The sequence below is a fragment of the Pygocentrus nattereri genome, chromosome 26 (assembly GCF_015220715.1).
Source record: "Pygocentrus nattereri isolate fPygNat1 chromosome 26, fPygNat1.pri, whole genome shotgun sequence".
NCBI lineage: Eukaryota > Metazoa > Chordata > Actinopteri > Characiformes > Serrasalmidae > Pygocentrus > Pygocentrus nattereri.
Genome location: NC_051236.1, coordinates 16,629,075 through 16,652,949, shown reverse-complemented (window position 1 = coordinate 16,652,949; position 23,875 = coordinate 16,629,075). Strand labels below are relative to the sequence as shown.

At 39.6% G+C, this 23,875-nt stretch overlaps 2 protein-coding genes across 2 annotated transcripts; both read right to left on the bottom strand.

Moving 5' to 3' along the window:
• Positions 1 to 162: 162 nt before the first annotated feature.
• usp4 (ubiquitin specific peptidase 4 (proto-oncogene)) lies at positions 163 to 13,816 on the bottom strand. Its single transcript, XM_017712658.2, has 22 exons — positions 13,576 to 13,816; positions 11,940 to 12,067; positions 11,596 to 11,726; positions 11,089 to 11,215; positions 10,747 to 10,892; positions 10,530 to 10,591; positions 10,295 to 10,441; positions 9,216 to 9,333; positions 8,894 to 9,067; positions 8,512 to 8,670; positions 7,768 to 7,992; positions 7,535 to 7,618; positions 7,297 to 7,391; positions 7,027 to 7,209; positions 6,595 to 6,824; positions 6,243 to 6,464; positions 6,061 to 6,131; positions 5,860 to 5,975; positions 4,966 to 5,115; positions 2,763 to 2,866; positions 2,280 to 2,368; positions 163 to 2,146 (listed from the first exon to the last, which is right to left on the bottom strand). Exons 1-22 carry the CDS (start codon positions 13,722 to 13,724, stop codon positions 2,024 to 2,026), a joined length of 3,033 nt encoding a protein of 1,010 aa, XP_017568147.1. The 5' UTR covers positions 13,725 to 13,816; the 3' UTR covers positions 163 to 2,023.
• Positions 13,817 to 15,204: 1,388 nt separating this feature from the next.
• On the bottom strand, positions 15,205 to 23,121 carry emc3 (ER membrane protein complex subunit 3). The gene is made up of 9 exons (XM_017712659.2): positions 22,765 to 23,121; positions 21,020 to 21,214; positions 20,214 to 20,271; positions 19,999 to 20,092; positions 19,756 to 19,860; positions 17,998 to 18,079; positions 17,679 to 17,758; positions 17,383 to 17,465; positions 15,205 to 16,240 (listed from the first exon to the last, which is right to left on the bottom strand). The coding sequence occupies exons 2-9, from the start codon at positions 21,172 to 21,174 to the stop codon at positions 16,112 to 16,114; spliced, it is 786 nt and encodes a 261-aa protein (XP_017568148.1). The 5' UTR covers positions 21,175 to 21,214; positions 22,765 to 23,121; the 3' UTR covers positions 15,205 to 16,111.
• Positions 23,122 to 23,875: the final 754 nt, after the last annotated feature.

Below are 23,875 nucleotides of genomic sequence, written 5' to 3'. Positions count from 1 at the left end.
ATTTTTTAACCCTTTCATACCATTTGAAAATCCAGGCTGACATTTACATCGTGAATATTTTATAATGCATGACTCATGGATGTAGAATTAGAGATAGTGAGGTTTTGTTACAGCAGCAGGACGGTGCTTGAGTATCATACAAAAGTAAACAGGACGCTCTAATCAGGCTTCAATTCTTTATTGTCTTTTTGATTTAAATGTTGTTTCAAAATCCAGGGTTGCACATATTGCCATGATAAATATCAGAACACAAAGAAGTTATGTATTCTATTCTGTAGATAGTACATGACTATTTACATCTATGCAACATCTCTCAAAATGTTTTTTAAAATGGATGCTATTCTGATAATGTGGCAGGTAAAAAAGTGCATTGGCCAGTATGTCATAATTCTAGTATCCATGTCATAGTTTATAGCAGGATATCAAGCATGTACTTGTCACAGCCTGACAGACTGAAAAGAGAGAAGCATGTGGGGATACCAACCACCAAGTTTCCATTTTGCATGCTGCTATTCCACAGTAGAGAAAAGCACAAGATAGATGGATGCATACTGACTGTTTTGGTAAATTCATAACAGGGAGGAAAGCTGTTAGTAACATCCTCCCAGTATGAAGCATGTTTACATCAGTAAGAGTTTTGCACTGAGTCATCTGACAAGCAAAGAAATGCCACAACCAATAACATGGCAAATTCACCACAGGGTAGCAGACAGGGCAGGGTAGCATTGTAGTCACTTGAACGTGTAAAGTTTCCTCTTTATAGCATCAGCCCCAAGTTTCCTGGGTAAGATATTCATCTGTGCCAAAAAGTGCAGCCTTTTCAACTCTCAAATTTAGCACCACTTTCGAGCAGTGGCTCGAAACTCCTCTGTCCGCCCTTTAACAAGAGGAGAAACGTCCAAAACAAAGCTCTATTAAAAATCTGCCAAACTGGAAAATTCTAAAGCATATCATTTTGCAAAAGTGGTCTCAACTAAGGAAATGCCATGTGATGAACCTCAGCCTTTTTTGGGACAAGCAGGACATGTATGTGTACCACCTTTAAGTTTAAATCTAAATCCACTCACACAAGCCCCCTTTTAACAGTTCTTGGGGCTGAAAGGCCGCTAGTGCTAACGTATCAGAGAGAGCAGCACAATATTGAAGATCAGCAGTATAATCAACCTCACCACATAACTTATAGTTCAGCCTATACTGTCTACCCCAGGCCTCAAGGATAAAGCCTTAAAGTGAAATATGTGTAAATGAACGCTTGCAAAAATATCACTGCAGTAAGTTGAAAGCATTGTGGTTGAACACAGCAATGGAGACACTGTCTACTCAATAAATGAAAGCCTTCTGTCTAAAATGTGGATTATGGACACAAGCATTTTTCAGAGAAGAAGCGATTCCTCACAAGAGGCACATAATACAAAACACCTTCGAGTACGCAGAGTGAATGGAGGAGGGAAAGGAAAATTAAATGTATCTTCGTTTGCATACATTGCTCAGACTTTCTGTCTACATCTAGGCAATTTTCCCTTGTCCTCATCATCTCCAATGCCATCAATATGTTTACAACTTTGGTTGTTACAACACAATGCATTTGGCTTCTTTTGACTTTTCCACTTGGTTACAGAAAAGTATGCACTTTCATTGCAATATTTCAGGCAACTTTTCTCGATGTCCAGCGAGAGGCTGAATATCCATATCATCCTCTGCCTCCTTATAAACTAAAAAAAATGTGCTCAGCAGGCAACAAGGTCCAGGGAGAAAGTCTGTCATGTCACGCTTCAAACTAAAATTCTCACTTATTGATTTTCTTTCGTTTATTCGTTCTTATGTCATATTTCTTGGCTCCTGGTAGATGTGTACATTTGTGAAGAAAATTAAAATAAAGCGTAAAAGACAGGGCCCTCCGAGTCTTGGGGGGAAAAAAAAAAAACAAAAATCACCGAAAAGCCTGGGATGTGCATTGATGCGTCGTTGGTTTTTCATTCACATAGCTTTTATTTTAGTGCCCGTCCTTAAAGAATAACGAACTTCAGTTGGTGTCCATGTGGTCGTCCAGGGACTCAGAAGCTCCTCCAAGAGATGCTGATGGGGTGGATCTGGATGGACCTTCTCCATCTCGACGTTGGTAGAAGAGTACATAGGCTGCTTTAGTCTGAAAAGTAAGAGATGATGATGTAAAAGAAGTGTCAGTTTGTTTTTGTTTTGTTTTTTTCGGTGGTGGTATCACAATGTTTTATGACAAATATCTTTAGATGAAGATAAAATTCCAAACTTGAGTATCTTACCACTATCTGATCTTCAGAGGCAGAGGACACACTGCTGTCATCAAAGTAATACCACTTCCCATCAGTCTTATTCTTAGCATATGCTGTGTCTGCCAGAGTAAGTGAGAAAAGTTCCTGTTTGAGGTCACTTGCAAGATTTATTGCAGACAACTTGAAGTCTTCCCCATTTAACCAGTGTTATTTACTACAGAGTGTAAAAAGGCCTTAGTCTTTTTCAGAATAGACCATGTTAACACTAGCCACCTGATCAAGTTTCCAGTGAAACAGTGAACGTTTATAAGGAAATAGAAAGGTGTGGGGAAAGGTGCTGGAAGATAAGACCGAACATAAAATCTAAAGAACAATGACAAGTTAATAAAAAAACAGAATGAGATAAGATGAATACATATTAACCAGCTAAGAGCTGTAAGGAGGAATGACTTGTCTCTTTAGGGGAAGTGTTTCATAACACGAGAGGAAAGAACTGCAATATAAACGACTCACAATGGCCTCCACCCATTCCTCCATAGTGGTTAGAGACAGCAACGAGGTCATAGATGTAGGGGCCAGCTTTAGGGTCGCAGACAAACTCGGACATGTTCAGATCCCTGTGGAAGAGAAGAACCAGCATCAGCACTACACTAAAACCTTTAAAAAACACTGGCCTGATCCCAATTCAACTATTCTGGCTATTTCAAGGCAAGCAGTGCGGATCATATTTAGTTGATCTCGACTGGTCCTTGTGAAAGACTCCATTGTAATCTTGTCCATTAAAGCTGAGCTTGAATCACTTCCAGGCTTTCCCTTGATCACTCTTGCTATAAAATCATAATGGCTGATCTGTGAGTGATTTATAAGAATCGAAGAAAAAAAAAAAAAAAAGAGAGAAATTGTGTTTTTCAACAAAAACACTGAAAAATGATGAATCAAGGAAGGCCACAGTTCATGGTCACCATCAGCTGTCCCAAAAACCAGGTCACTTTCACACCTACCTTGCTTGGTGTGGACCACTCAAACATTCTTTTATTTGGTGCATTTTGACTTAACACTCCAGCCATACTTGCGAGCGCATTAAATAAACATATCGTGGTCCAACAAAAATCGTGGGTCCACTCTGTCCACTTCCAAGTGACCCCTGATACAGTTCATTGCTGGTGGAAATACATTTTTACGATGGTCTGCACCAAACAAAGGAATTCAACACCAGATCACGTTTGTCTCTTCTTCTTGCACTGTACTGTTCTCAATCCACCTGTTTTAGCATCTGACTCTTAATACACACTCATATTGTTGCAGCATGAGCTGCTGCTAATAACAGCAATCAAATAACCAAATGCCCAGCAACGCAACGCAACAGGTTTGATTTTGGTACCTCTGGATCTCATAATCTATTTGTAGCATAGATTATGCGATCCAGCTGGTTGGTTAAACTAAAATTGACAAACTATTTAACCATAAGGACGTAGAGCTAAAACAATGTTAATTTGTATTGCTTTGATTGTGATTCACACTAAGCGTTTCAATTTTAACTCAAACTATGGATGGGACAATACATTTATACCAAGAATATATGTGGATAGATCTGGATTTTATACAGTGACAGGCTAGTTTAAAATAACACTTTCTCGTTTAACTTTTTGCTCTAGTGTGAAAGTAATGGAGTTCTTAGCCACTGCAATATGAAACCAACCAAACCAAACTAAAAAGATCCAATGTCACAAAAAACCTGGTTTGCTCCTTAGAAAACAAACCATGTAAATGTCAGAGATCAGTCACATATTTGAGATTCATCCAAATGACTCACAAAGATAAATAATGTGAATAAAGAATTCGTCCATCGTTACACTGTTAGTGAGCGAGTGCTGAACATGGTGAAGCAAGATTCTTTAGCAAGTATTTTCTGACAGCATCAATTAACTACGCAGCAGCAACCTTCTCACCTCCCTCTCCAACACAGTTAAAGAACATGTCTTTGGGACAGGAAAAACAAAATCAAGAGCATTTTCCTGAAGTAACTTACTGGCTGATTACTCATTTATTGGTTTCTATCGTGAGAGTCTGATCCTGAGCCAATGGGCTCAAAGGCTACACTGTTCTGTCTTGTAATCAGAACTAAAGTGTACAACAGCATAAACATCTCATCTGCTGTTACATTAGCAGGTGTATGAAAACTACCTCAACATTTATTCAAACTATTAACCACGCGATCTGTCAGACTGATACGCTCTTTTCCACCACACTGGCTATGCTTGTTCCTCTTCAAGAACAGTCTGGCTCGTAAAAGTTCAGACAACACATGGCATGACCAGACAACACATGCCACATCTTTTCACCGTTAAGTCCTTCCCACAGGATCTTACTGCAGACTGCTGCACCAACCAAAATGACTTTCATCAAATCCCATGTAAGATGATCATGCACCAAACAAGCCCTCAGCACATTATCAAAGCATGAATCAAGACAAAAGACAAAATGCTAAGGCACAAGGCGTAAACCACGTTTCTCACGAGCTTGCTGCCATCTGGTGGAAGAAATGCATTCTGACAAATCATCTCAGTTCCCTTAGCGCAACATCTATTACTGTTTTATTTTTTTACATTGCACAAAATATACAAAAATAAATAATAACAAATAGGAACACCCATTTATGTTAATTGAAACAAAAGCACAAAACTCTCTGTGCCTATGATAGTTATTGATAGATCACCTTATGGGGAAATCCACTACAGTGTCCAGTTTGTCTCTCCAACAGCGGTTGTATGAAAAGCGTTTCAGATGTACCACCAGAACGCGGGGTAGAGACCACAGGTCAAACTTCTTTGTGGCCTGCTGGTGCTTCTTACAGGTGGGGCAGTACCTGCAGAATGAGCATCAGACATAGGCCGTTATATTAATACATTAACAACTAACAGGGCTCCGAACTAGTTTGAGGAACAAAAACAGAAAGTGGTATTTTGGTAGGAATAAAAACACAACCAAAACATAATTATCCTTAACTGCTCAGGAACATAAATGTTTATTTGAAATCTCTGTTAGGGTTAATAATGTTACTTTCACAGTTCTGTGCAGCCCATTGGCTTATTATTTATGTTTAGATTAACTTGGTAATAACATAAGTAAACACTAGCTCTGAATACTCTCCATGCTCTTCCAAATACACTCACATAATTTTGCTTGTATCATCATTTCATGATGCCAGAAACCATTTAGCCAGTGAGCGTAAGTAAACATTTTTAAAGACTGTATTTACTCTTCTGACAACATGTAACATACATTTGAGTTACTCTGATCATAACTACCTGGACTAATAGCTTTCCAAACCTACTGCCACATACAGTCTGTGTAAAAAGAACAGAATTTTTCAGGACTAGTTTAGGAACACTGTGTTGGGGTTGGAATGGATAAATGGAAAAGTTAAAAAACTGTTTCTGCTCAAAGTGTGAAAGTGAGCCGATTCATTTTTTTTTTTTATTCCAAGCCCTGATAACTAATAACCTTTAGTGTATTCTTCACACCTATGCTGAATATATTCAAAAATATTCAAAGTGTCTAGTGAATACACAAAATCTGAACATTTTAGTGACAGCATATTTATCCTCACCAAGGATCATGCTCTCCCAGCGTCTCCATGGTGGTAAAAAGCTCAATGCATTCCTTCAGAGCCACCGTAGCCTTCTTCTTCTGAGCCTGCATCATGCTCTCATGCTTCTCGTAGGCCTTGAATGACACAAAGCAGAGCTTACAGTATTCTGAAGATTATTAATAATAAACAAGTCAAAAGCAACATATAAAGTGAGCTAACCTCTGCCTCCTGGTCATCATAGCACAGTCTCTTTGTGTCCGAGTCCCAGTCAATAGCTATTGTGGAATGTGCTATCAGAAAAAAAAAGTTGTTTTATTTTAAAATAAAATATCTTTAAATAAAAAATAAAAATACAAATAATTTTTTTTTAAAAGGATGAAAGGCAAAAGGGCAATAGTTACGTGTGAGCTTGAGGATATTGCCTTCACTTGGTAAAGGACTGATGTTGGCTGTGCCATAGGAATTGACCATGCTAAAAGAAAAGAGTTTGGGTCGAGAAGCTTTCCCAACACTACCAACGGGTCCATTCTCAGGCTCTGAGCCCTCATCCTCTCCGTCCACAGTTTCTGACTGGCTACTTTCAGGATCTGGGCTCACCTGGTGGTCCATAGCCTCATCTTCACCTGTGGTAAGCCCAAAGATATGTATGAATTTAACACTCAGAAATAACTACAACAAAAAAACATTGGTGAATCAGTGGAGAAATAGCAAATAATACATTTCAGAAGACATGTGGCTTGGTGTGCATCTTACCATCACATGCTCCATTGGGGCCATTGCAGGTTTCAGAGTGGCTGCTCCCATTGGTAGAACCAGCGCTGCAGGATGCCCCATCTGACATTGGGCTGCTACAGCTGCTCAGCCCTGTATTATGATTGGATGCTAAAACTCCACAGTCCACTGAGTGGTTGCTGTTGGAGGAAGTGGCTGAAGCAGAGGCTCGGCCGTCCATCACGGTGGCCTGTGAGCGCTTCACGTAGCGCCTTAACAGAAACAAATAACTTTTGAGTACTTTATCTTTTGTTTCACTACACACGTGTCCAGTTACATTAACTTCATTCTGGAATGTGAGAGACTGCTGCATGAATGTGAAACAGGGAAAACAAACAACAAAACAATCTGAACTATGGGATGTGTACAGTTCTCAAGCTCTATGTTCACAGTGCATGGCAGAAGAGCACCCACCCAATTCTTTCCAGCACACGCTCATACAGTGTGTCTGGGGAGAGGTTGTGGCGAGGAACGGTGATGAGAAGTGGCTGCCCAAACAGCATTGTGCCTGAGGAGCCTCCGCTGTGCTTCATGTGTCTCTCCCTGAAGTAAACCGGCAGATTCATCCGCTCACTGTCCTCTTCCAACACTTCATAGCTACAACACACACAAACTAAGTATCACTGGAATTCACAATCTCAAAAAATATCTTTAGCTGAATGGAATGAAAAACCAACAACTTACACAAAAATGTCATCTTTTTCCATAATGTGGTTGAGACCATCATCCTTTCTATAGATTTTATGGAATCGGTGATTGTAAACATCAGCCACAACCATCTAGATGAGAGGGGAAAAGCGGACTCAAACTTCAGTAAGTGATTTGATGACTAATCTGTCAAAGCAGGCATATGAATCATGTTCAAACTGTGAAAATAACTGACAGCATAATATTAAAAAGCAATACAACAGGCACAACTCACATTCTCTGCTGGAACTCCAGAAAGTTTAGCCAAAGCACTGCACAGGTCTGCCACTGTGCCTAGTTTAGGGACCACCACACGAAACTAAGAAGAACAGAGAAACACAGCGAAAACCAGTAAGGACATTTATTTGATCTTAAATAATCACATAACACAAAAATTTTAATAAACTATATGATAACTATGAGATAAACTATATTACCAATATATGCATGCCAAATCAATGCTCTTACTTGCATGGGTTTGGACTGAGGGTCGGTCCGAACCAAAAACACCTCCATGGTTCGGTCCTTCTTCATAGGCAGGGGCAGCGTGAGGTAGCAGAAAGGGTCAAAAGTGACAGATACTTTGGAGCATTCGGGACAGACTAGCGTAGACTTGAACAGGCCGTGGAAGATATCAACTATGATGGAATCATTTCGCAGCCGATGGTTTGTCCATGCTTCTTTAGCTACAATCTGTTAACATCAAGTCGAGATGTCAACCAAAAGAAGGACAAAATATATAAGATCTATGATATTCACATATTCACTGCCATTTAAAATAGCCTGCATCAAGATGTTTTACTGGGCACAATGATAACATTGTAGAGATACAAAGAGCCATTGACAGGTTTAACAATACCGTAATATTAGTTCAATTTAGTTGTATACAAAAGTCTAAACATCCCTGTTCAAATTATGTTCTGTTGATTTTCTAATGGAAAATCAGTACACATCATCTACAGGCAACAAACTAAACCATGCCATTTGTCTGCTAATTTTAGTGCACAAATTGTATTTTTTGATGAGTTTCACATATTGGGAAAAAAAAAAACAACATACGTTTATTTTTTCTAAGAAGATTCAGCAAATGAACAGCTGCTGTGCATTAAAATGTCAAAACGTAATTTGACCGATGTGCCCAAACATTTGCATTCAACTGCATATTCAGGGTAAAAAGTTAAAGGATGAAAGAAACATTTTGAAAATTAATACCTCATCAGGCCGACCCTCAGCATCTCTCAGGGCCAAGTAAGGCTTCTTCTTAACACGGTTCAGGTCCTCATGTAGTCCATCTAGCAAGAAGGCCAATAGCTCCTGAGAGTCCTGCTGCTGGTACCCTGAGAACTGGGGGGCAAAGCGGCCAACCTGTGTCTGTACATGGAAAAACACCACCCTCAAGAAAAAGGACCTCCAGTGCAGCTTAATTACTTCATATATACTTGACTATTTAATATTTCATATTTTTATACTATACACTTTTATGAAATACTCAAAATAACTTTAATGATCAACTCTTGCAGGCTGTAAACTCACATTAGCAATCTAACCTGAAACAGGTTAACTACAACAGCTCCAGCATAGCTGTATATCTTACTTTGAAAGTGCGAGGAGCCACATAGCTGCTTCGACTGAGCCACATCTGTTTGACCAAGTCAGCATAGGCCTCAGCAATCTCCCCTCGCATCCCTAATGGATTCTCTCTGTTGATCTCTGCTTCATACCGGTCCTCCAGAAAATATTCTGTTAGAGGTGGTGAATTGCTCAAACACTGTAAAGAGATACCACATAAAGAAGGGGATGGGAGTACATTAATCACAGAGAAAATTAATTGTAGAATATATGTGTGTTCACAAGACCCAGAAAACATTAACTGGGTGAATGAGCATCAGTATGAGTGTGTTTGCCTGTGTATGTACCTGGAGTGCAGAGTTCATGAAGCAGGTGTTGCCCAAATTGCTGAGGCCACAGAGCCCAGGCTGTGAGGCAGACTCTCTGTAACTGTAAGATGAGCTGTATGAGTTGTACCCTCCCAACCTGTAGAAGATTAAACGGTCAGCAAAAACATGGTTGTGCTTTTACACTGGAGAGTATGGTTCATGTGATTACTCATATGTTACAGTCAAATGAATGGGCATGGTGGTTTGTTACAAGCCAAGTGTGGATACAGAAATCAGACAGCAAGATCAGAAAAAGCCAAAACTACTGTTTTTGACCATTTCTGACTAATTTTTTTGTGGACGAAATTTTGATGCACATCCTAGTCTTGTTTTTTCCAAGAAAGAAAAACAACTGAACAATTTAGTCTGAAAGTAACAAAGACTAAACAAGACAACAATGTCAAGTGAAAAAAACTCAACTGCTGTTGCTCAAACTGTTTCAACGTGTCTGTGCAGACCAGCAAAGGACAGTGGGCCTTCACTTGACATTGTTGTCTTTCCCAAGGCTTTTAGATTACATAGGCAAATTCTAATCTCTATTTAGGTTAAGTATCAAGAGGGTATACAACAAACATTTCAAAAATTGCACCAATACAGGTTTAATATAATTTGAAAACATGACATCCCACTCGATTTGCAGAATACAGCAAAACAATAGAAACAGAGAGGAAAGTTTCTGCTATTAAACTAACACCACTAACAAATTCAGCCTCAGTCTTTGAAATGATGAAAAAACTCAAATGACTGTGGCAGTGACAATGAAATTCATTGCCTTGAATGACCAATTGTTCTCTTTTGTAGACAATGTTTCATGGCACACACTGTAGCCTACATTCATAATTTTAGTATTCATAGTGTTCATTTTATGTAAACTGTTATTTACTGTCAGCTTTATTGTTTCAGTCGGATGTGTCCTGAATTTTGGTTTTGGCCAAGAATTTTAATTTTGGTGCATCACAAGATACACAAAGGTGAAAAATCAAAACAATGGGAGGTTTAAAGCAAAATAATGAGCCTATTTTTATGTGCATAAAATGAGCGATGATGTGGAAACATACCTGTTACCAGCAGATGTGCTGTTGTTCAGCATATAGCCGGAATTGCTACTGCTGTCACCGTTGGTCACTGTGGAAGAAATAGTCGCAGACGAATTGGAGGAGAACTTTGGGGAAGTAGTGAAAGTCCGAGAGGTGGTTGTACTGGACCTAGAAAAAAATCAAATTAGAACTTTAGACATCAGTTCTTACTGGTGGTAAGAACCCACCATATGAAGGAACATCTAAATCAACCTACTTGGGATGGGAGGCTTGTCTGGGCCATGTGCCATCTTCATTCTTCCTTTCAATCACAAGCACCTAAAGGTAGACAGTTCTGCAATGACTTTGTTCAAATCGAAGCAGACTCAAGGACACAGTTTCCAATTGCTAAAGGGTCTGTCACACCAATTGAATTGGGAATGAAGCACAATGAAGAGGACTGTTAAAAGCTGTATAGAATCTGAAAATCCTACCTGGCCCTGAAAAAGCCCAGCATCCTGAACAGTGCTGTCAGGCTTGTTCAGCTGCTCGTATGTGTTGCTCATGTACTTGTTCCATAGTCGAGTTTCTTTTTCTGATGGGATATTAAAGAGAGATCTCATCTCCTTTTCAATGGTATCTGAGGAAAGACAATGAAGCAAACCAATAATTACGCTCTTTCACGGGTGCAATTCGGATTCCAATTCACCTCTACTGTGAAGAAGACAGAAACAGCTATTATCAGATAAGTTAACTTTCAAAAGAATGAACAGATATAGTAGAAATACAGTGAGAGCATATTTGTACTTCTACTGCCAACACTGAAGGTTTCATACCAATGGTATCAGCTTTGCTGAAATGGCGAGTGACCACGTTGTCCATGTTGTCATTCTCACATAGGTTCAGCTCCAACAGATATACTTCCACTTTACAGTGCTTTACAAACATGCCATGCTCAACCACCTAAAAAAAATTATACAAAAAAAAAAACATGCTACATAAGTTTGTGTGCAGAGAAAAGAGCAGTACAGAGCTGTGACTGATAAGCTCACATTATGCTAAAACTATTCAAATGAGTGAACCATTTTTTAATTATTGCAATGGATGAAACCTTTTACACAGGATCACAGCAACATACTACTGCTGTAATATTACACTGAAGAAGCTGTGCTGGCTAAAAGTTTTGGAGGCAAGACCAAGCAAATGAGAATGCACATACTGCTGAGTGAAAAAGTCAAATAATATCTGCACAGCTGCTAATATGTTAAATAAAATGTATTATAAATTATTGTACAGTATAAACTCAAATGTAACCTTAAAAGTGAAACAAGGCAGTGCTTTACCTTTCTGACAATAGGTCGCTGTCCCTCTAGACAGCCATACCAGCTGACTAGCTTAAGCCAAGCTTCTGTGGGCACCAGGACATAGTCTAACTCATCTATAAGATGTTCTTTTAGTGCCTGGGTTTCTTGGTCTGCAACATAAATGTGGGGGGAAAAAAAACAATTATGTACCCTATTAAGACTGCAGCAATCCAAGAGACAATATGCTTCCAGCGGTTCCACTCATACCTCTGAAATGTTATCAGTTGTTACTTTCATAATTCCAGGCCATGACAAACTGATTGGAGCAAAAGACCCATCTAATTTTACATACATACTAAAGATATACATGTATGTATAATTACCTGAAAAAAGCCCAGAGTTGTCAATGGGTCCCGGATACAGATTGCGTTCTCCGACATTGTACATATCCCAGCTGTCAAAGCCCACATATTTTTTCCACTGTTTGAACCACCGGCTGTCAATCAAAAACCTACAGAGCACAGTTGGGGTGGGCAGAGATTATCAAGCTGAATCAAAAGAAAGCAACAAAACCAAACTATAACTTTTTCAGTAATTCTGGTTAAGAACTTAATAAATGGTAAATACCTGCTGCCAAAAATCTGCCAAATGTTACCTTCAATGCACTGTTCTAACATCACTAATATAGAAACCGTGAACTAGGAAGTCTTAATCTTCTCTAAAGCAGGAACCTGTTCCACTGCATAAGCTTGTTACCAAGGATTCCATCCGGCCAAGGCAGGTGAAAATGTTTCATTTGTACTCACTTTCAATTGAAACAGTGCCAATTCACGACTGTGTCTTGGGTTAGTGATGTTGGCAAAGTAACCTGTGATGGTACTTTGAAGGGAATATTTCAGTGAAGCTAGCCGTTCACACACCATATATCAAACAGTCCACTGTCGATCAGCCACTAAGCAATGCACTACTAACCCAAGTGACAGAACGAAGCGAAACTGCTCAGTCAAGCAGACGGTCGTATCTTCCGATTGTCTCCGTCAACATAAGGTGCCACTAAGTCAATATAACCTTCTACACTTTACTTACTTAACTGTCCCGGGCTGCCTGATTGCCTGGAATATAGTGTCTTTCGGTGTCAATCAGCACAGTCGCTGGGTGTTATCCAGTGCCCATGACAAAGCAGTAGCTGGCTACTGTAGTTAGCTTGGTTACGCTAACATGACTTGTACGTACCGTTAACTGCTGTCTACCTGAGGCATTATTTTGCCCTGTCTTCCATCTAGGAGGTGTCACTGGCTCCATCGAGCAAATAGTCTTAATATATATATATATATATATATATATATATATATATATATATATATATATATATATATATATATATATATATATATATGACAACTGCCACGTCCATTAACGTTATAACCACGTCCATTAACGTTACCGAAGTAGCTACCATGCTTGCAAGCTGTGTACGTAACTAGGCGAGAAAATACTGAACTACTCTACATCATGCCTAGACTCATATTAAAGGGAGTAACGTTATGCGCAGAGTTGGCTTTAAACTCCACTTTCAGAAATTGATGTTTTAGTACGTGAACACAGAGCAGTAGAGTGGCTACTGTAGCCAGCTGCTGAGAGAATGCTCCGAGGCATACCGGTAACCTTAGCTGGGCTAGCGCTAACGCCTAGCCAACAAGACGGTTCGTCAATCAGCTAAAGCCAGCCCGGCTACTCACACCCTACTGTAGCGTTAGTTAGGACAGAAATATAGAAATCAAAGGTTGTCAAGGTAAAGAGTGACTCCCGTTAGTCACTACGCGAGCTAGATAACTGTTAAACAGCTCGGCTAGCTACCCTAGCCTAGCCCAGCTTCCACTTCCCTGCCCAATGTGAGGCGGTAGGCCTGAAACCGTTCACACACTGGGGTTTTGCTAGCGCTAACTAGCCGAGGCTAGATCAGCAGGTTGGCTAACTTTGATCCAGTGTAAAGCCAGCGTTATATGTTTGTTGTCTCACCATTCATCCCCCTTTCGTAGTGTGGTTTTCAGCAGTGTTCCAGTGGCCTGCTTTTGACTCTCGACAGAAGGTACTGGAGTTTGAGCTGACCCCGGCTCCGCATCAGTATCTGAAGCGTTCCCCGACTCGGGTCCGCCTCCCTCCGCCATCGTGCAGCGAGTGAACCCGCAGCGCGTGTGGGCGCGCAGCAGTAGGGAGCGCGTTAGCTCCTCTGGCTAGGCTAGTAAACACACCAGCTCCAAGTTCTGAGATCCGCAGTTACACGCCTTCAGCAGCAGGGGTGCGTCGAGCGCTTACTCAGAACAGCCATAACATTAAAACCACCTCCTTGTTTCTACACTCCTTGTCCATTTTATTAACTCCGCTCACCTTTGAGCTCTTTGTAGTTCTACAAGTAGACTGCAGTCCATCTGTTTCTCTGGATCCTTTGTTAGAACGTTTATTTTGTTCTGCAATAGTCAGGACCCCTATATGACCACCACAGAGCAGGGTATTATTTGGGTGATGTATCATTCCCATCACTGAAGTGACACGTGATGATGGTGGTGTGTTAGTGTGTGTTGCGCTGGCACGAGTGGATCAGGCACAGCACCATCTCCACTTACTGTCCACTCTGTCAGACGCACCTACCTTGCTGGTCCACTTTGTAGATGTAAAGTCAGAGCACATCTGTTGCTGCACAGTTTGTGTTGGTCATAGTCCTTCATCAGGACGCTGTTGGCTAAATGTTTATAGTTGGTGGACTATACTCAGTCCAGCAGTGACACTGACGTCTTTAAAAACCTCAGCAGCACTGCTGTGTCTGATCCACTCAGACCAGCGCAACACACATTAACACACCACCAACATGACAGTGCAGTGCTGAGACTGATCCACCACCTAAGTAATATCTGCTATGTATTGGTCCAATGAGAGTACTGACCACGGAAAAATGGGGATAAAAGGGGGCTAACAAAGTATGCAAAGCAGATGTAGTACAGTCTGTCATGGTAGAACTACAACGTGCTCACATGGTAAGTGGAACTGATAAAGTGGTCAATGAGTATAGAAACAAAGAGGTGGTGTTAAGGTTATGGCTGATCGGTGTATATTCATGACATACAACCGAGATCTAACTTTAACGAATCATTGCATGAAGCAGTGTTGACATAGATGGTCGCTTCAAACGAGAGTTTTCGTATAAATAGATCAACCAGTGCTCATATAATAAAATAAAGTGCTATTTAAATACATGCAGTAACCACAATAGACCTTTCTGGTACATAGCTAGGTGGATCTCTTTGAATATTCTTTCTTGCTGACCCCCATGTGAACCACATCGTTTAGGGACGCAAGAACTCCGCGAGCAGAGCCATCACCATGACAACGGAACATTTCTGTTAGCGGAACGTTAGTAGAGAATTCATTTCTCTCGCTAATGCACTGCGCCTGAGATCATGCCTTGTGCTACGACATGTACCGTCTCTGTCCAGTGTAGAGTTAATCTCTACACAAATGACCACGCAAAATGGAGCCCACAACATGCTTCCTATTGGTCTGCTCGCTGAACCCTCTCCACGGTAGAGAATGAACAAAAAAGGCATACATCGTGTGCTGTACAGCTGACAGTAAAAAGGCACAAAAACACAGTTCTGATAAAAACAAGTTCTATTATGAACGAACACTTCCTGCAAGTGCATGATGGCGTCAAATTTCACTTTACAAAACAAATGTTACAAAACAAATTAAATAAATAATACAAAACTAAGCACAACAATGAATCATGAGGAGTGTCAAGAAACAGTAAGAAGAGACTCTGTGTTACTTAAAAAGAAATATATGTAGTTAATAAATGGGAATCGATGACACAGGAGGACCACACCAAGCTACCATATGTAGAGGAAAGCTCTAATAATAGTAAACTGTTAGATCCATATGACCGAACTCCACTTGTCTTGGATTGGTCCACTTTTAAAAATCTATCCAATTATTCATTTGTTAAACATATGGTCCCATTAATCCCCTAGTCCAATAAAATTATGCCCACTGGGATGCATTAAAAAAAAAAAGACAATTATAATGAGGGAATGTTTTTTTCTTTTTATGAATAGAACTGGCTGTAACACTACCGTAAACTGAATTGCTTGATTTTCATGTTAAGCTTGCCTTTACCTCAACCAAACATGCTTTAACAGATGCAAAACAGATATGGGTTAACAAATGAAAATAGCTTCATCAGAACATTCCACCCGTGGCCTACTCCTGCAGTGCTGCTGTATTTTTGACTATTACAGGTTGCAACCAAAGAAAGTGAGTTATAAAGTTAAGCTTAATTTCATTAATCCTAAACTATGTCTACAATACAAAAACTCTGGGGTAATGAGGAAAAAATTAAACAGAACAGTGCATGCATGTGATATGTTGCAGTGAGGTTTATGCAAGATCCTCTAGAGATACCAGCATGGGTCCCATCAGTTCAAAAACCAGTCCACACAATTTAATTACAATTAGATTATGGGTGACGGCCTTTAATGCCTCTCCTTAGGGTAGCAGGCACTTAGAAAATGCCTGTTGGCAAATCTTTGCTGAACATGCCAGACAGGTCCAAGTCCTTGCTCATCAGGTCCTCTTCCACGCTCTCTAGTGCCCACTGGTGGTCCGTCAACTCTAGTGCCTCCCACTCCGCCTGATGAAGAGCAATAGTTAATGAACAAACAGTCTACTGCAGTCGTTCCCAATCCTGTCCTTAGTGTTTCCTATGCTCCCATCACACCTGATCCAACTAATAAGCTCATCAACAACCCCTTCATGACTTGAGGTGGAGGTGTTGGGAGCCGAAAAGGCGGGGGATTTCAGGACCAGGATTGGGAACCTGTGGTCTATTGGAAGCACTAAAGGGAACGTTTTTTAAAAAGTATCTGTATAAGTAAATCATTCAGATGCAAGTCATTCAGAGTGGTTTAATTTGAGATGCTCCAATCTAGAGAAACCTCCCGAAACAGATTTGTTCACGGTGGTGGTGACAGGAACCAGACAAACTGTTCAGTGCCTCTACAAGCTACATCACAGAAAGTAATGATATGAAACTGTTTAGGAATATGCTGGCTGATGTCCGAGACGCTGTTTTATCATAGTTTTACAATAACGATTTAGATGCAATCTTTACAGCAGGCTGAATAAGGTCTGGGCAATATGAGAATATTTATCGTGATAAAATGCATTACAATATGCTTTTCTAGCACCTCCATGTCTAATTACAAAGAGAGCACTGTTAGTTTTGTTTGGCTGGATTCAGCGCAGCACAGGCAGTGAAAAGTTAAATTCAGATCACTGAATCGAAAGTTTTAATTGGGGACAGCTGGTTCTTTTTTGTATGATGAAAGCATAGTGTCATATTTTTGCCATATAGCCCAAAACAATATACAACTAAAGAAAGTACATAGGTTTTAAAATTGTATGTAATAACACTATTTTGTTCCTACAACTATTCTTCTTGATCATTTAAAAAAACAAGAAATTAATAAGTTATATATAAAAATATGTTGTCTCAGTGGGTTGTCTTTTTGTTGTCTTTTTGGCAGGCCGACTCAATCATCATGGCGCAGAACCAAAAGCACAGCACGCTACCCCAACGTTTGTGTATGCTGGTGTTTGTTGGATAAGTGGCCTTTACTCACCCCTTCTAGTGATTAATGAGCAAATTTTAGACTAATGTTTAGTCATCATCTAAAACCAACTGAAAGCAAAGGTGTACTGTAAGAAGTTTTCTGTGTTCATGATGTGCTGCTCAAGAAATCATTTATATGACATAAGCTCATTTTCTATTACCTTGAATGCTTTGTTTGTGTCTGCAGGCATTGCCATGGCAGCGCCACTCATTTGGTCCTGCATGATTCGAGACTGATCTGCACCTGTCACAGCAACATCATTACAGTTAATAACATCACATTTCAGATGATGTGCGCTCAAACCACAAACAGAAGTTGACACAAACATTATTACATTTACTAGGAATTTATTACATTGACCAGAATTTTGTTTTAGTCGTCTATAACTACATCAATATCAGGTTGAAAACTAGCTTCATCTTACATTACCAAAAGCAAAGCATCTTACATTCTTACCATTATCTTGTCCAAGAATCAAAGAATACATGCTTCTTAATCCAAAAACATTGAGGAAGTACCAAGATGCTGAGCTTACCCTGTAAATATAAGCAGCAAGAACACTCATGACATAGTCTCACTGGATAACATGTTTATTATACCTGAAATATATATTTTTTTAATTTTAATATGAATATGATATTTGCTTATGTTATGATGGTTTTGTTGACACATAGTAAATATTTTACAGGCAACAAAAAAACAATACAAGTTATGTGCACACTATTCATGAAGTACAGTATGTGTTTGTACATAATGCTTGTTGGAATCCACTTACCAAGATGCATCAAGTGAGAGCAACTCAATACCTTGCTGCAACATAGGCTTGAAACGGAGTGTTAGAGGGAACGGTACCTTTGCTGAGAAGAGAACATTTACTACGTTAGTAATATATCAAACATACAAACCCGATTCAAAAAAAGGTGGGACAGTACATAAAATGCAAATAACACAGAAAGCAATGATTCTTAAACCAATTTGATCTACATTTTAATTATACTGTATTGACTTTAGTAAATATACTTTTATTCCCAAACAGATGCCTGCAGCACATTTCAAAAAGTTGAGATAGGGACTATGAACATTGTGATTGATATCACAGCATGGGCTTTCCCTGTGTGGATGCACAGCTGAAAACTTATCAGTAGCCATGTTTACATGCAGCCTAATAATCCATTAATCAGAATAGAATACGTCCATGTATACACCTCAATCAGAATAGATAAGTGCAATTGAGGCCATTAGGAATCTGATTGAATGAGGTGGGCAATCCTGTAAATAATCCATTAAATAGAAGAATAATAGCCATGTAAGCACCTGCATCTGATTACAACCCCAATCTGAATGTGCAAGTACATTCTGCACATATGCGTTCGTGTCCTAGAAAAAGTTCAGAACGTTCAAGATGGCATGGAGCAGAAACTGGACTGCAGAGGAGACAAAGTTTATGCTTTAAGCTTTAAAATACTGCAGCGGGACTGACATCCAGCTTGTGTGTCTCAGAACATGATGCCTTCCTCTCGCCACTTCCTTAATACATGTGAAGTACGTTTTCTGAGTCATAATATCCATCCATCCATCCATCCATTTTCTAAGCCGCTTCTCCGTCAGGGTCGCGGGGGGATGCTGGAGCCTATCCCAGCAGTCTTCGGGCGGAAGGCAGGATACACCCTGGACAGGTCGCCAGTCCATCGCAGGGCAGACAGACAGAAACAGCCACTCACACACTCACACCTAGGGGCAATTTAGCATGTCCAATTGGCCTGACTGCATGTCTTTGGACTGTGGGAGGAAACCGGAGAACCCGGAGGAAACCCACGCAGACACAGGGAGAACATGCAAACTCCACACAGAGAGGACGAGTCATAATATTTTAAATCATTTTAAAGCAATTAAAACACAAGTACACAAACTGAAAACTTCTCATTCTGACTGAACATCATGGTAATATTTACACTATGCACATCATTTTGGATCTGATCCTGTAGTGAGAATGTAATTGGAGATTTTCCATCTGATTGTTGAATAGAGTTTGCACATAACAACTCATTCTCGATGTATAATCAAAATGTATTCAATCAGATTGAAAAATATCTTTGCATGTAAACAGCCACTGAAGAATATAAAATTAAGCTTTCAAAAGTGGATCAGTTTGTGTCTTCAGTCCCCAAACATTTATTAGCCTAAATGTTGCTAAAAGGAAAGGTGATAACAGTATAACACTATGGTATACATGCTCCTGTCTCAACTTTTTTGGAATGTGTTGCAGGTATCAAATTTGGAATCAGCATATATTTCCTAAAAACAAATAAGATAAATTATAAAACACTGTTTCTGTATTGTTTTCAATTTAATACAGCTCAAAAACCAATTGAAAAACCTAAATCAACTGATAAAAACTATCCATGTAAAATTTTTGTACAACTTATTACATGGTTTTATCAAACTTCTCTTCCAACAAATGGCCACCACCCTGTATCCTGCTATTTTTCTTAGTAAGAATATACTTTTAAGTACAAAGCCAAAAATCCCTTACTTGTGACAAACCCAGAAAAGGTCCAGTTGATCCAGCCACCAATAAGGATCATGGGAAGGACATTTGTCACATTGCCTTTCATCATATCCGTCAACATACTGGGGTCTGGATTGATAAACATACAGATTAAAACACAGAGCTCTTCAAAACTACTACAGACCAATCGTAGGTATGTGAATCCCACAAAAACTAAAATATAAGATGGATGGTAAGTAATGAATTGCATAAAATAACAGTGCTTACCAGTCATTGGGGAAGGAGGAACCACCTTTCTTTTTGTCTTCTTAAAGAATCCATCGTCTTGGTTATTGAAGTAGAATTTCCTCATTAAGAAGGACTATTGAACAAAATGAACACTCAAAGGGCAGAATGGCACTGAAATCACAAATCATTAAGTTAAGTTATCTGAAAAATGATTCAGGACTGAATCTAACAAAATTATAAAATAATGAGCACACCTGTTTGGGGATGTATTTTCCATTTTCCCTTAATATTCTGCTCCTGATGAGAACCTGGCTGTATATTGAACAGAACACACAATGACTTAACTTACAGACTTGGATAAGGGGCAAAACAAGAAATAACCATAACTACATTTAAACTTCCTTAGGTTTTACTGAGCCATAATCACACAGCAGGTTATTTCTACTCCTAGAAGGTCACAGAACTGCAGAGACTGGTGTTCACTGGTGTACACTTAAGCTCAGCAGTTAGTGGAAGAGTGGAAATACTGAAGCGGTCACTGCCCTAGAGCATTACCAATTAAGTTATTTGGTCACTTTCTGATCTGGGTCAAGCAGCTTCAAACTGGCTGCTTCTGATCCACCGATCAAGAAAGAAGAATGGATTATCACAGCATCCTACTTGTCTGTAAACACCTACAATTAATGAATAAAATGGTCAATGGTCAGATTACTTTTCTAACTCGTGAAAGGAATGACCATTTGTTTATTCTACTGGTAATGCTCACAGTCCTTGTGGTCAGTCTAAAAGTGGTTCTCAAACAAGTCCTCAGGGCCCCCTGGCCGGTCCAGATTTAGTGTTTTTATTGGCTTGGTTCAAGATGAGCTGGAAGCTCTGGGAAATTTTATGGGCCCAAGAGGACAAGTTTTAGACTAAGACTAGCACCCTGTCTAAGAACAGCCTGAGTAGAGGAAATCAGTAACAAGTAGGTGATCATTCTTCACTTTCTTTGTGAATCATCTTATGTAGCTTCCTGACAATACTAGATTAACAAAGAAGCTGAGCCTAATGATTGAGTTACCTGTCAGAAACCTGTTCTAGTGTGAGTTTCTTGTCACTTTGCAGTAGAATTGAGACATAATGTCGAATTACTCCAACAAGGAAGGTGATGAACACAATGGGCAAGACGACCCACAGGCGAATATTGGAGTCCAAAAGAAGTTCAGGTTCAGCCATGGTTTGCTGGAGTGGTGCTGACAAGACAAACTCAATCAACCTATGACACATAAACTCAATTTTAGTGTGCAGAACCAAGAATAACTACGTTCAGCTATATTTCATAATTACAGTCTTGTACAGAAGACTCAGGTTAGACAGACAGCTATCCTAAAGATGCACAAGACCAGTTCAGCTGATGCAAGCCAAAGGCCTTAAATCTGGTTTACTGAGCAACACACTGTGCCACAGGCACTGCCAGTTAAAGGCATTCTGACCTAAAACAAATGTTAAATGTTATTTGTCATGTGATGCTCTCTAGTGCAGCACTGTATTCCTCAGCCTCATTATTCTAACAGAATTCACATTTTTTGTATCCTTTTTGTGTTTTTGTACATCCATGGGCCACACTCACCAATATCTTTCTAAGCTTTTTCTTAAATTCACTCTTGAGAAAGGACCTAAGAAAAAGTATGTCAGATTCATAACGTTATGAAGCCGAAAAATTGTTTGCACCTTTGTGCTCTTGAGTGTGTCTAGATTCTGTTCTTACCTATGAACAAATGGCAAATAAGAAAACATTGGTCAATGTCAGAATCTTCATAAAAACTGCATAAGCGGGTTTTTAGAAGAAATTTCTTCCCAACAACGAGTTGGTGAATAAGACCCAATGTCCTCTCACTACAATACCCAGCATGCATAACACATACATGTCGTAAAACCTTTGGGAATCGCCACAAGAGCCACAAAGAAATGCTGACTGCAAGTGCACCGATATTGAGGCTACGAACATAATATTCGCATTGCAAGCAGTAACGTTACTGTCAGGCTTCGTCCTTCATTGAACAACTAGCTGAAAAATTCTAACAGGTCGGCCTCAGGCGTAAGCCCAAAACTCCTTCAAGACACATCATCAGAAAGGGACTTCCTAGTCTTTAAATGGGAATATCTCACTCTCGAGACAACTGTGCCACCATTATAAGAGATATTAATAACAGATGTAGTGATGGTTACATGTTTCATTTTTGGCTGAAGTGCCCTTCATACGTGCTGAAGCTAACATTATTTGTTTACACCAACTAGCAAACCTAGCGTTAGCTACCTTAAGTTAGGGGGTCAATGTAACAGCTAGCTTAGCTAGGTTAGCTAACTACAGTTGCGACAGCTGGCAAATAAAAACATTTGGTTGGTATTTCACAGAATAACCGTACCTGACTAATAAAGTCGCTGCTGGTGTGTTTAGCTGGAGAGCTATGTTAATATAGCTATAATTTAACTTCAATTTCGATTAAAGCCAAGTTAGCTAGGCTAGCTATTCTAACTACAACGTACCTGCCAAGCCATTGTTGTGAGGTTGATAAACCGTTTACCATGTCACCAAAACTAACGTTATAACTACTGCGTAAAACTACCAACAAAATTACAACCTAACGCTAAATAGACGTAACTAACTGACAGAACTTGAAAAATAACGTTAGCAGATAGTTAGGCTAGCTAAGCCAGCTAATGATGATGCCCTCCAGCAGTAAGTGGTTGATATTGCGAAAATACGCAACGCCAGCTGTTAATTCGGGGGATTTGTTTTCATGTGATAACTTATCATCGTTTTACCTTATCACTGTCAGGCAGATGTTTTTGTCCCCGAATTGTTAGACTCCGACGACGCATGAACACACCAGCACCAAACCCTTCCCTTCCTGCTGCATCAGCAACCGCTCAGCCAGGCAGAAGAGCAGTGAAGCCAGGGACCAAGAGGAGGACAACAAAATGGCCTCGAACTTAACCTACTTAAAGGCCCATATCAAGGAAAACTCAAGTCTTCCCTACGTTTTTAAATGACAGTGTGACGTAGCATGTAAATATTGTTAAAGTTTAAAAACGCATAATGCACTCCTGAGTCCACACAGTCCTTATATGGGCATGAAACTGATCACTCGGCCCGAACTGAATTCATTGTTTCTGTTGCCACAGAAAACAACCCTCAAAGCAGTTAAGCCCCGCCCATTCGCGTTAAAGGTATAAGGACAAACACACACACACACACACACACACACACACACGTACGTCAACTACATATATGAGTAGCAGAGACAAGTAACAAACAGCCTAAAACCGAGGAGAGGTTAAAATAAACCACAAATGTAAATACACCAGATTAATGTCACATGAGAACCTCTCCCAGCTAGTGTTAAAAAAAACAATACAAATCATTTTGCAGTGTAAAACAGACATTTTAGACTATTTCTCTGTGCATTTGCACATTATCCAGTGCTCAAAGTGTGTATATGTGCCAGGCTTATTTTGTGCCAAAATGCTAGTAATGTTTTAGAGTCTTTGGACGTGGATAAATAACTTTGCTAACCATCTTTGTGTGTCACTATGATGTTATTGTAAATATAAGGACAGTTACTATTAACCACACTTATCTGCTATACAACAACACCAAAGTGGTTCCCAATCATGGGGGTATTTTACAAAGCAGTTATCCAACTTACAACCCCAATTCCAATGAAGTTGGGACATTGCATAAAACAAATAAAAACAGAATACAATGATTTGCAAATCCTTTTCAACCTATATTCAATTGAATACCCTACAAAGACAAGATATTTAATGTTCAAACAGATAAACTTTATTGTTTTTTGCAAATATTCATTCATTTTGAATTTGACGCCTGCAAAATGAGTGAATATTTACAAAAAACAATAAAGTTTATCCATTT